Genomic DNA, 13,737 nt, shown 5'->3' on the forward strand with positions numbered 1-13,737 from the left:
ATGTAAAACAACCACCTACCACATTTTGGAGGAGAGAAGGAAGAAAATGGTTAGTTGGAAAGATTTGATGTAGCTTGCAGCAAACTATGCTTGTAACCTTCAAGGGTGATTACAGAGGTACGATTTGTTTCAAAAAGTTAGATAACAACAACAACCCATTTGCTACATACACACCGATTTAACTGCATGCACCCTGTGAAATGCTTTGAAAACCTGAGGGTGCCTGGCAAAGTCCAGTAATACAAGAACTGAGTGCAGCCAGGTGGCATCTGTCACCTGTCAGGATGGATCCCCTGGGCCAGCTTAGCACCAGCACTGTGTACATCCCAAAATAACAGCGTGCCCCACCAGAGGGCTGGGTGGTGTCGTCGCTTGGAGACCACATGCTGTTCAGGCTGGTATCGCTCTCACACAGCTGAACATTTGGTGCAACAGCTGCAGCATGACATTTTTTTTTCTTTTTACTCATTTTAGAACAACGAACACCTTATTATCTAAACTGCATTATATTATATATGCCAATAGAGCTACTGGCTCTCAAACCTACCACCGTTTCCTTCTCCCAGTACACAACAGTTTATGCATTGCCAGCTAAATAATACAACTTATTTTACTGGAAATGTAACAAATACTTAAAGGTGGCATTAAACTAAGTAGACAGGTCATTCACTTCCCCCTCTGCCTTCTAATCACAAAGAACTAACAACAGACCTTCTTCGGTTTTCCTAATTCTTCTAGGCTACCAAAGTGACATGTTACTATAGCCTCTTATTTGAAATATTTTTAGAATGGGAATTGTTGTGTTTTTCATGACAAAGAGTAACACTGAAATTATAGTGTAACTGGAAAGCAACATGAAAATCCAGTATTCCAGAAGTTAACTTAAACATATGATTTGTTTTAAAAAATACAGTAAACAAACACACAAGCCCTACCTCCTTTACAATCTACATTGATTTTCAAGCTATAAATTTTAACGTTTCAAAATCCTAGAATAAAGACAAGGGCTACTATTAAGCTCTGTACAAACTCTTACTAACAAATGAAACACTTCCAGCATCAGCAATGCTAGTTCACCTTACTGGGAAGGCTCAAACTTGAAACTGGAGGGGAAATGTGATATGATATCACTTCAGCAGCTCTTTACTGAATATACTATCACATACCTCAATTAATACAATTAAAATGGGTGATTTTGACCAGACAATCAGGGCAAGTCTTTCAATTATTTCATGAGCCCACTACCACTAAGCTAGGTTACATTTAATCTGGAAGCAACTAACAGGTTCCAATCTCTATTATCTATCCAATCATCCTAACCCCTAAATTAGGATGTGTTTAATTCTGTTTAACCTTAATTATATATAAAACTAGAATGACAATCTTTTATTTAATCTATTTTAAGCACTCCAGAAACAACAGTATAGCCTAACACATCTGCAATGAAGGTTAATTAAATTAAAACCATTTCAGTAACTTAATTAAACCCATCACATGTCAAAAAAAAATAAACTGTTTGATAAGATAAATCAATAATGCTCACCAAACAAAGCAAAACAAACTTGGTAGTCTTTAGCTCAGATATAACACAGAAAGGAAAAAGTAACTACACCCCAACCCTCACCAACAGCCAGATCAGTTGTAATAAATAACAGAAGCCTAATACTGCAGGATGCTGTACAAAAAGAACACTAGAAGGAAGAAAGCCCCATAGTTGCCACTTCACTGCATAAACGAAGAATCAGTAGGAGAGCTGGGGCCTAAACAAGGTCAGCTCAATATCTATAACAGAATTTAGCAGAGAAAACTACTGTTGTAAAAATAATAAGCAGGTACTTTCAGATACCAAAAAGATGTCCCAAATTTAAAAAAAGAAAAAAAAAAGAAAAAGAAAAAGGTAAGTTAAAATATCATCGTTTTACTATGCAGTGTCAAAATGTGGTTTATTTGACAATCTGTATCTTAAGAGGTCAAGGTGAACAGGAACAACCTGAAGACACAACGCATATGCCACAGACAATTCAGAGTCTCAACCTATAATACACAAAAGAGGAAGATAAAGGGAAGCATTCTCTTGTATACATTTTCCACACGCAATCTTTAGAAAACATGTGCGATTAAATTACTTTTAAGTTAAAGTACCAAATAAGTTTTGCCTTTTTGAGATTCTCATTTATTACACAATACATTATAATTGATCTACTGCTTGCAGAAACAGTAGTCATGTGGACAGTTCTGAAAGCAAGAGTATAACAGTTTTATAAATCTGTTTAGGTGGGTGTTCCAGGAAAGGAGGCTGCATGACAAAAAAATAGTGAAATAAAATGAAAATAGACTGAGAATACCAGTACCACTGTGGCAAGCAGATAATAGAGGAAGCAGAAAAGGGGAGGACGCTAGAGAGAGGGATACAGCTTTGCAGAACCTGATGCCAGAAGTATGAACTTGATACAGCAAAACAGGCAGCCAGTGCAGATGGTGAGTAAAACTGGTAAAGACGATGAACGTAGAAGCTGAGTTTTGAAAGAACCAAGGACAGTGATGTTGTTGGAAGGGTCCTGAAGAACACAAAGGAACCTATTATTGTGTTAACCACCCTACACACTTGAAAAGCTTAAAAGTTAATTTTTTAACCTGAATTATAGTCTTAGGCATTTCTTCAAATATATTTGCAAAGTAAATTTTACTCTTTCTAGTTAAATACAAAGTCAAAATAAGAAATAATAAAAGATCAGTCACATACCAGTTCCATTAACTGTTTTAGCTGACCTATCTCTTCTGGAAGGGAACCTAGCTTATTGTTACTTGCAATTAAGACTTTCAGAGGAAGACCACACAGACAAGCTGGCAAAGAAGAAAGCTGATTTCGACTGCAACAAAACAAAACAAAACACCATTAAAACCACCAGTGACATTGATTGTCTACTCACGTAAAGTGTGGGAGTTGTAAAATTCCTTCATTTTGATGGGTCAGATCTTACGCATGTCAACCATTACGAAAACACACATCAAAAATATCTGCAGTACAGACTAGACAGTATTGTGGGATACTCCCACTCTGGAAAGAATGTATTATATCAGTTTAATAATATTGCAACAAGTCTTGTCACCTAGAACAGCTGTTTCCCTTCCTAATGAATACAAGGTAGTCAGCTGAGACAGTTTTTGCAAGTATTTAAACATTTCTATGGTTTTATGTGGCAGTTAAGTGGTTCTCTTTTGTTCCAGCTGAAAGACAAATAAATAAATTACAGACAAATTATTATTTTCTCATTTACTTTAAAGGACACTTATCGTTGAAGATTACTTGGTACTTGTTCTATGACATTGATCCAGGTAAATACAGCAACAATTTCTGTGACCATCAGTGGTCCATTTCTTTCCAAGACTCATATTAAGCCATTTTATATCTTTTTCCTAAAACTGATAAAACAATTTTTTCAAGTGACTAACATGCACCATTTTATTCTTCATAGCACATTTCTGGGGGGAAAAAAAAAAAGGCAGCAGAAGATTCTCATGAAGGGGAGTTGCAAGGTTTGCATTCTAGTAACAATTACATAAGTAACTGGAACTAAAAGATAACAAATGCCATGACGCTTTGTGTTCTCCAGATGATTAAAATATTTATTTCTTGTGATTTGTGGATCAATTCCCAGATGAAACTTTAAACTCAACACAATAACGTATTAATTACTGTCTTTCCTATAGTATTTAAAGGTTTTCTTAAAACATAACTTTTTATTTTTATGGATATTAACCTGTAGCAAAACAATGAACAGTAAGTTAACGTGGCAGCCCAGTAAGAACCATTCTATTCAGCTTCTGCATAACTGTTTAAGGCTCCAGAGGACAAATATGCACAACTGATCTCTGAAAACAGATAGCAAAAATTATGCTGCATAATTTCAGTAAGAGTTGCAACACTGAACTGAAACGAAACAAAAATCAAAATTCCACAAGTCTCAAAAGAGATAAGGAACAGCACATAACCCAGGCAAGTCAGTAATAAATCATCATTAGTTTAAAAGGAATTTCTTAAAGTAAAACACAAACAACAAGACCCAAAGGCTATGTATATCTCTTGGCATCACTTTCTGATTCTATTTAGCATACAGGCTCTGCTGGAAACAGGCAGAGAAATATTAATTTCAAATTAATTTCAATTTTCTTGTCAAGAATCAACATGATTAACAAGTCAAGGAGATCTTTTCTTCCTCTACAGACTGCTTGCTGTGTTCAACTAACATGGGAAGGGCACATCCAAGTGAAGAGGAGATTTGAAACTGAGGAAATTACTTTATTTAGTAAAACACAAAAACTTTCCTTTTGTTTTGATTGTCTAATTTAAGTGATACATGATATTAACTCTGTAACTATTCTGAGTTTGTAATGATTCACAGAAATTCCATCGCTGCATTGAGTTCTAATTCACTAGCTCAGTACACCAAGTTCTAATTGAGTTTACTTTAATTCCTAAATATACTAAGATCTTTTATGTGAACTTACTAATTTCAAACAGTCTTTATTTCTTTATGTAGTTCTAACAAAAACTATTTCAAAATTTCAGGTCCTATTCCTTACATGAGTGCATATTCTCAGGATACATTATTCTGTTTCATAGAATCATTTCATTTCGGTTGTAAGAGAACCTCAGGATCATGAAGTCCAATCATAACCTAACCTAGCTGTAGCACTAAACCATGACCCTAAGAATCTCATCTACATGTCTTCTAAACACCTCTCAGGATGGTGACTCCACCACTTCCCCGAGCAGCCTGTTCCAATGCCTGACAACCATTTCCGTGAAGAATTTTTCCTAATATCCAATCTAAACCTCCCCTGACACAACTTGAGGCCATTTCCTCTCATCCTATCATTTGTTACTTGGGAGAACAGACCAAGTTTCAACTTTTAGAGCCAAAATTAGTGTTCCACAGTGGTCAAAACTGCAGTACAGTAACAATACAGGAAAGCTTGAGAAACATCTTCGGTCTTTACAAAACTGATGATCATACCTTCATATCTTGAATTTTGAAGCCCAAGAGCCTCTTTGCACCCTGCCCAAACTTAATTCTTGCAAATAACAGATTATTATATTTTCACTATTACAGGTTTTACATACTAAACTGCAAATAACCCTCCACACCTTGTCTTAGCTGAAGAAGTGCTGACATGCCCTCTCTCAAAAGCAAATATGCATTTACCTGCACTTTAACCAATAGCAACTCTCTATACTGATTAGCATTCATGCATATTTTTCATGGAAAAGAGACTAAGGTGTCAAATTTCTGCATCTTTCTCCTAAAAATGGCAGTAACTACACTTCTTGTATCAGAGGATACTAATAATAAAGTATCATGCTTTCCCTCTCCATTGCCCATGAAAACAAAACAAAAATACATTATTCCTCTGTCTCTGTCCCTCCAGCGTTTGAACCACAAAAAGTATGTCAAGTTTCACAAAATTTATCAGAAGGGAATTCAAAGAATCCATCTGTGCTGATGTGATTAGCATTATGAATTTTCTAGCAGAATAAGGCAAAGAACGGGATTAAGTCTACTTGGTCTTTCTTTAAATAATTAGTTTTACTTTTTGGCCTTTGCAATGTCTTCATACAGAGCTGTATCTACAGCCAATTAGTTGTTGCATTACAGCTTCCAATAAAATTAAACATCCCAGAAACACATAAAGTACAGACAAAAAAAAGCTTTATACATTTTCAAATAAATAAAAAATGTCGCAAAGTTAAACTTACCTCAAATTTAAGTAAGTTAGCATTTGCAAGTTTACTATGGCATCTGGTATAATTTTAATACAGTTGTGGTATAGATTTAGTGTTTCCAGTGACACAAAATGGCACAACTCCGTAGGAACCTCAGTTAATCTATTCTTGGATAAATCTGAGAAGAGAAAAAGAGAACATACATTTTTTTGAACAATCAGAAATACATACTTTGAACAGCTATGCTGCTTTACTAAAATAAACTAACAAATGTAAACCTGCAGTGAGACTGTAAATTAAGCCAATGTTTTTATTATGCAAAATAAAACTAGTGCTAACCTCCACAATCTTGAAATGGAACAGATTGTATATAAAAGAGTAAATATTCCATTAAAATTTATTCAGTTCAATAAAAAGTAATTATTTGCAGGACTCAATATGTTGAGGAAATACTTGCAAACAGAATGAAGTATAGATTCCAAAGCTCATATAATATACCCAAAGATATAGCAAATACACAGCTAGACATCTGCAAATAATGAGTGTTGAGAGAAAATAAATAACAAGGATTATATCTTTAATTATATATTTAATTTCTTTCGATAAATTTTTAAAAGTTATTCAGGTAACTCTTCAAACTGATCTCTATTTCCTAGATCTTGATCAATTATAAAAGAATGTTACCTACAAAAATTGTGAAGTCCTTCAGGAATCAATTTGGTATATGGTATAAGTACATACAAGACAGCATTGATGGATTCCAAGCCCCTAAGTGAGTGCTTGTACCAACAGAACACAAAAGTTCTTGATTTCTGACCAGTGATTCATTCTTTATTTCTCTTTCTAATCCCACAGACACAAAGAAAAATCAGTAGGAAGAAATGTTACTGAGCTCTGTTCTTTAACTACCAGAGAATGAAAAATAAGGTATCATAATAGTGATGTGAGCTCAAGTCATAAAATAGCAATGCATGCCAGCATTCAACTGAATTAACTGGGTTCAAAGAAATGTCTAAACAGTGTTGCAGAACAAATTTCTCTTAACATTAGAAACTGTATAGCGCCAACTATCCCTACCACCAGATGGGTAACCTGACCTGACGAATGGTCATCTGTTTTAATTGGAAGGAATGGGAATGTAGCTAGGCAAAAAGAGAAATGTCTGATGGGAAGGATACAAGGAGAAAATGGAACTTAATGATCTCCTCACTTCTTCACTGCTGTTATTTTAAGCCTCCTCCCTGATCCTTCAAAGCTTATTTCAAAGCTTATTTTCTTAAACTACAGAAAGGGAAAAGCAGCCAAAGTACAGCAGATATATTTCCAGAGTGCTGATGATCTGACTCCCCTCTTCGGGGCCACAAAGCAATTTCTTTTGCTTTTGTGAACAAATAGGCAGAAGTCTGAAGATCTTTTTAACTTCCTTTGCAGTTTCAGACTCATCAGTTTGCTGTGCAGAGGCACAGCTTGAGTTCAAAACTAACACCAGTAGGAAGCTTTCACAATTTTTATTTTTGTTCCTGTCTCCTTCAATGTGAGCTGAAATTCAGTACACTCTATTTCCCTTGCCAGACTCCACTTCTTTGCTTCCAACAAAAAGTTGGTTTAATTAGTCCATCCTCTACCCAGACAACAGCAATGGCCTCTGAGCGCAGTAACTGAGAGCAGCCCTGCTGACCCAAATGGCAGTACAGTTGAATTAAGAACCTCAACCAAAATTATTCCCTCCTAAGTTACTGTACAGCAACAATGCTTGAACTGCCCTGCTTTCCCTTACCAGGCTTTGACCACAGCATTTCCTTGGCTTCTCCTTTCCTCCACTTCTGCCATCAAACTAAAGCATTCCTTATTTGAGTGAATGTGATTACTGTTTCAAAGGGGAAGAAAGCTTTTCAATGCTCCTCTGTTTTAGTGCTTTAATCCTCTATTGTTTTCTATTTGTCATGAGAGTACTTGTTTACTAACATGGCATTCCAAAAAAATTACCACTGGTTCCCTCTCCTGCTGCCTTCGCAGCTGTGTTTATTATCAGCTATTAACAGAGGACTTGCCATGCTGTAACTTATTGAATCATGCAGGGGATCTTTATATTTTACAATTCAATTGCAAAGACGACCTTTCCTTTTGTTATACCATGTTTTCTCTGTAATGACGCCCCGTATATACTGCTCTTGTTTCCTCCTTTAAAGCAGAAGGAGCAGCAAGATCCCAAAGAGTGAACTGAAGTTCAGGCGCAGGCTGAAGACAACTTGCATGGCACTGGATGGTGCAAGGAGAGTGACCTCTTATCCTCCATCCCATCCTTCTCAAGTGATACACAGACCAAAAACTGCCAACACAAAAATGTTACTTCCTCTCAGACCACTAAAACTGCAGGCTACCACCTAAACTCCACCTTCATGCCTGTTCTCATTTACCTTCACATCAAATAAAATGGACTGTTGACACAACATCTGACTTACCCGTGAAAAATTCTAGTACCTCAAAAAAAGTGGAACAGGAACTAGATTGACCCTGCTCCTGTAACAGACATTACTATGACAATAATTTTGGTTTGGTTTGGTTATTTTATTACTAACTTTTGTTCTCAAGGGCTTTAACTCAAGTTAATCTAAAGGAGGACAAAACAAAAAGCCTGCAGACAACAGAGAAATTCCTTCCTGTCATCCTCTGGACCATGGGTTACAGGACACGCTATGTACACAAGAAAGAAATTCAAGAATTAACTTACAACCAAGGTAGTCAATTATTTGTTATTGTCTACTTTAAGATAATTTAAAAACTTCTACCTACTGCTGCTTCCTAAATAATAAAAACCCAATTCTATTCACAACATAAGGAGAGGAATAAAAACTATACATTTCATTTAATGTTATTGTAACATAACTTAATAGAAAAAGCAGAAGTTCACTACTACGATTTACTGCTAAGAGGTATCATTAATACCAAATATGAATGTCTTTGAGAAACAGAGTACTGGAACGGAATCTGACACAGAGAATGCTCATCACATTTCTTAACTAGTGGCAATAATTTCCATCAAAAGAGAGACTTCCCTGATAAAATGAAAGCAAAGGATAAAAGGGTATTTTTTTGTATTCGATCCTAGAATGACTGTGAGCATTTGAACATGATGCAGCTGTGAAGAAAGCCTAGCAGCTTTCAGATGTCTATGAAAATTCCAATACAGAAAAGTCTATTTCCTTCAGAAATGGAAAGTAAGGACAACAGCCTGCGTAACAATTTTGTAATGTACCTTAAAAGCATATATAATCATGTACAGAAACCTCTGAAATTTACATCATTATTTTGAAGTTACTTTTTACAAAGGTATTTTTGCCTCAAATACTGCATCTTACAATTACGTATCTGTACATATTTCAGGTTTACACTGATATTTAAGTTATAGAATAAAATACAAGTATTTAGCCTTAACAAAACTGCAGAACGTTTTGGGCATGCTGAGAAAAAGAATATGCATATATCTGGTTTCTGTCACAATTCAAAAGCTTTCTGAAAAATATTTTGCAAAGGTTTTCTTGCGTTTATTGTTCAGGGAAAAATAAGAATTCAGAAACTAAAATTTTAAACAACTTCTGAAAATATTTTTCAAATAGAGAAATAATTTGTTGGTGAATTGTACTTTCTTACTGTAATTTTTTTAACTCTACACTTCCCAAATCACTAAGCTACAAATCCCCCTTGCTTCATTAATTTGAATAATATCACTTCAGGGTAATTAAAATTAATAAAATTGCTGTGCAAACTAGCTTTTGCTCCAGAAATGGAAATGGACAGAGGGATGGAATTTGCTGATGCTTAAAGGGATTTTGATTAATTTGCTTATACTATCTAACACAAAAAAGATCTAACAAAGTAAGGAATCCATGACAGCAGAAGTACATTTCATGGTTGCCAAAAAAGTCTAGGCAGGTTTCACCCGAGGTGACTATTTCCTATAACTTCCATTATGAAATAGGTGACACAAACACAAACAAATATGAGGGGGAGAGGCTGCGTGCGCAGTGAGCTTTTTGTTTTAACTGAAATACACTATTCATTCATTATTTGCAACATCAAGTTATTTTCAAACTACATCTGGCTTCACTTCATCTTTTCCTGCCAAGAACAAGTTTGTTAAAACTCCAAAATAAAGTAACAGAACACAAAAAAATAAGCAAGCCATTTTAAAAAAATATTAGATGAAATCTTTAAAAGAGTCAGCACAATTCTGGCGCAACGACATGGCTTTTGTATGAGAAATGTTACTGTGTTGGACGCTAGACAGGAACTACACAAAATAAGCACTTCCTTAGCTGGGAGTGAACAATAAAAAACAAGAAGTTCAGACTGTTAAATAAGAATTTAAGAGAAGACTCCAAGCCTTGTTTGGTGTCTGGCACACAGCACAGTCAGGGTCCACGCTGCTGTCACACCAGTGATAAATGACCCCATCCTCAGGGCAAAGCCTCTCAGTTCTTATAGTTCTGAGGGCATCAACTGCAATGAAGTACCACCGCTGACTAAGACATTTCTGACTTCATGCTTTACAGGCAGATTGCCAACTGCCACTATACATATACACATAGTGTAAAACACTGGCACTGCAGAAACCAAAATAGCACGGTCAAAATAACCAGACTGACACTAGAAGTCATAGAGTTACATTTTCTTCAGTAAGGTTACCAAAGTGCTTCAATTTTCCTACCTTCCGTTATTAAATACCAGCTACTAAAACATTAGTAAATAAAAATTGTGGATTATTAATTGGAGAGCTAAACAATTTAAGCCTTTAAGTCAGAAGAGCAGTTCATTAAACACATATGCATATGCCTTACTACATCAGAAATCTTAGCCAAGAATTTTAATGAAAGCAGTATTATTAAAAAAGCAGTTATTTTTAAATTTTGATATTATAGAAAAAGTCACTGTAAATTTATACTTCTCATACACAAACCTACAACAGAGAAAAGCTGGAATTATGCAAGTAAGCATCTCTTCACCACTGAGCAGGATATTTTTGAAAAAGAAAAAGTGAAAGATCTGAAATGGAAGAAATAACTGTATTTTACATGGAGTTTTGAAATAATGAAGTTGCAAGGTAAAAAAGTCACCCAAACAACCTTAACTCCAGCCCACCAAGTTCCTATTTTTGTACTCTTCAGCACTTAGTGAATAAAAGACAGGAATTATTTTGAAGAACGCATTTGCATTTTTACTAAGACACCATTCAAGGTATTGAAATAATATGTCTGAATTAGATTTGCCAAAATCCAAGCAAATCACTGTAAGAGCCAAAGAAAAAAATAGTAAGTTCAACCCTAATTTTGTGGGAAAATTACGCAAATAAGAATGCTGGGCAACACACTAAAAAGTCTCTATACAACATGACAACTCTACAGAGCGTCACCTTTTATTCCCTAAGTTATCCATATTTTTATTAGGCTTTTAGGAAGCTCATATTTCCATATTAGCTACTCATGTCTTCACTGATAATAGACACCACAAATTCATGGCACTGTATCTCAGACAACTTTTGTAATACCTACTTAAATTCACTTCAGATCTTCAACACCAGTGTACACCACCCATACTTGTCTTGGCAAAGCAGCAAGTGACCTATTATCACTGTAACTGTGCCTATCAGAATCAAATAGTCAATGACCTGTAATGAAGAAATTGCTTCATTCTAGCTTTTCCCCCTAAATGGTAGGAAAATGCACCATCTCATAGACAAATGCAGTATACGAGCCATGTAAACACCGTTACACAACTATTAAATGCTATATAATTCTAAGCCATGCCCTACAACTTGTCAGTCTCTAGCACAGCAACATACCTTGTCTCAACTACTTGCTATCTCTATCTGCTGGTAAGCATCCATGAGCAATGTCTGAATGTACAGCCAGCTTTTACTGTAGTCAGTAACTTCTAAGGACAGGTATGCTCCATGAACAAAAAAGAGGCAGCCAAGACCTCCACTGACTGGCGGCTAATGCATTCTGGTCTGTCCATAACAATTATACCAAAAAGAACACATGGCATTTCTTCACTAAGAAACATTTCTATTTGAGGTTATTTAGCAGATAGAAGAACAAATAACAGAAGACAAAGAATGCCCAAAACAGAATTAACAATTCTGCTTCCATATAAGAAGAAACATATAGTAGTACATGGACTCAAGGTTTTCCATTCTCAGTTTGTAACAGACTGAGAAAAAAGTAGCTGCAGTGCCAATTCCTGAGAAAGTCACTGTTATTGATGCAATAACATAAACAATAACATTTAGACATTGATAAACACCACTGAATCTACAAGTACGATTGCTGACTCAAAATATGTAGAAAGTGCATCTCTCCCAGGTAAATGGACATAACGACGTAGAGACACTGCAAACAAGTAATATTTTGAGCAGATCATGAAGTGACTGCTGTTTCATACACGTTTCCGCATTACTACTTTTTGGAGCACTGACAGCATATTCTTCTTTCCCACCCATCTCCCATTGTCCATTGAAAAATTAACATGGAAATTTCCACCTCAAAGCCACAGACAAATTAATATTGCACTATAGGTGTAGCAAATTTCAGCTAACACTAGTGAAACACTACACAACACTGTTTTCAGTGTCACTGAGGGTCAGAATGAGCTCAATCTATTACTTGTCTAAGTAATGACTGTAATAGCAATCATACATATTCACCACAGTTACCAGAAGGGATCTAAGTGGGGCTTTTAGATGGAGAAAAAAATTCATCACTGGAGGAAACCAGCATTTGGAGAAAGCATCTCACATAGTCTTGCAGAGGTGCCACCACTAGAGGGGGGCCTGATCTCACAGACTTGCCCAACACTCCGTAACAGTTTCTCGACTGTTTCCTTCTTTCAGAGTCGATCACAGCACATGAAGAAGACAGAAACAGGCAGGCATACCTTACCCCCACCCTCCTACCCGCACACCTATGAACTTACTGCCCACCAGAGTTTTCAAACTACGACAAATGAGGCTACTCACTTGCAGCCATCACTGCAGGAAACAAATACATAGTGATTTCTAATGTGGTCAAGCCCTTACAAAATAAAGTCTATTCTGAAATAGTCACACTTCTGTGTTTTTCTCCAGTCTTCCCTCAGATGTAAAAAATATGAGGTATCCTTGAGTACTCTGTAGTTACAGCAATGTTTGGCCTATATCAGACAAAAGTGGCACTCAAAGTTAGAAGATGTATTTGAAAATACCTTGCTTAAAAACTTATTTCTCCTCAGTGATCCTCATGTACCATTCTACTCCAGTTCATCTTTCACTCCGTTATGAAATACATCATTTGCTTTCCCACAGTGTCCTGTAATCCCCCAAAAAAGTACAGCCAAGTGTAAGAAGCATACATCCCACATTTCTTCTCGGGTAGTGCACTAACTGGCCTGAAGCAATCTAACAGTACAAGCTACCTCTCCCAGACAAGAAAACATGAGCCAATGTCACTTCTGGGTCTTCTGCTTCCTCTGTGTGAAACAAGGGTGGGGGTAGGAGGCAGAGAAAGGGTAGCAATAACTCAATAAATTGAAGCATATTCTCATTATTAGCTCCATGGTATGCTCCAATTCCAAAGAGGTGAAGGAAATTTCTCAGGAAGAAACATGCTGAAAAACAATATCCCAGGCATGGAAGGAAAAAGAGAAGGTGAATACAGCAATTTGCCTCATTACAGCATCTGCCTTTACGTAGTAAAATAACACATTTAAATTTCTCCTTTGTCTTCTATTTCTTTCTCTTTGGGACAACTGTTTGGAGTTAAGATCTGCAGAAAAAACATTTCCCTAGGGGGCTCTGTTTACATACTGAAGGCGAACATGATGTCAAAGTGTGTAAGACTCCCTAAAAACCTACTGTAAAACAGCTGGATTCTTCCTGCAGATCTCCGTGTAGGTACGAGCAGATTTAGGACTACGGTGGGTTGATCTTGGCTGGCCAACAGGAGCCTACCTGGCCGCTCTATCACTCCCCCTCCTTG

The 13,737-nt window shown here is 36.3% G+C and overlaps 1 protein-coding gene across 17 annotated transcripts in view; it reads right to left on the minus strand.

Moving 5' to 3' along the window:
* The window catches only part of LRCH1 (leucine rich repeats and calponin homology domain containing 1), a 127,797-nt gene that overhangs the window by 59,416 nt on the left and 54,644 nt on the right, over window positions 1–13,737 (minus strand). For all 17 annotated transcript variants that reach the window (XR_010470649.1, XR_010470647.1, XR_010470646.1 and 14 more), the window contains exons 2-3: window positions 5,759–5,903; window positions 2,744–2,870 (exon numbers count right to left, since the gene is read on the minus strand). Coding sequence is in view for 7 of the 17 variants with exons in the window: in XM_065053919.1 (XP_064909991.1) it covers window positions 2,744–2,870; window positions 5,759–5,903 (272 nt within the window). In the remaining 10 variants the exon portion in view is untranslated. The remainder of the gene's footprint in view (window positions 1–2,743; window positions 2,871–5,758; window positions 5,904–13,737) is intronic.

This window comes from Columba livia, chromosome 1 (genome assembly GCF_036013475.1).
Source record: "Columba livia isolate bColLiv1 breed racing homer chromosome 1, bColLiv1.pat.W.v2, whole genome shotgun sequence".
Lineage (NCBI taxonomy): Eukaryota > Metazoa > Chordata > Aves > Columbiformes > Columbidae > Columba > Columba livia.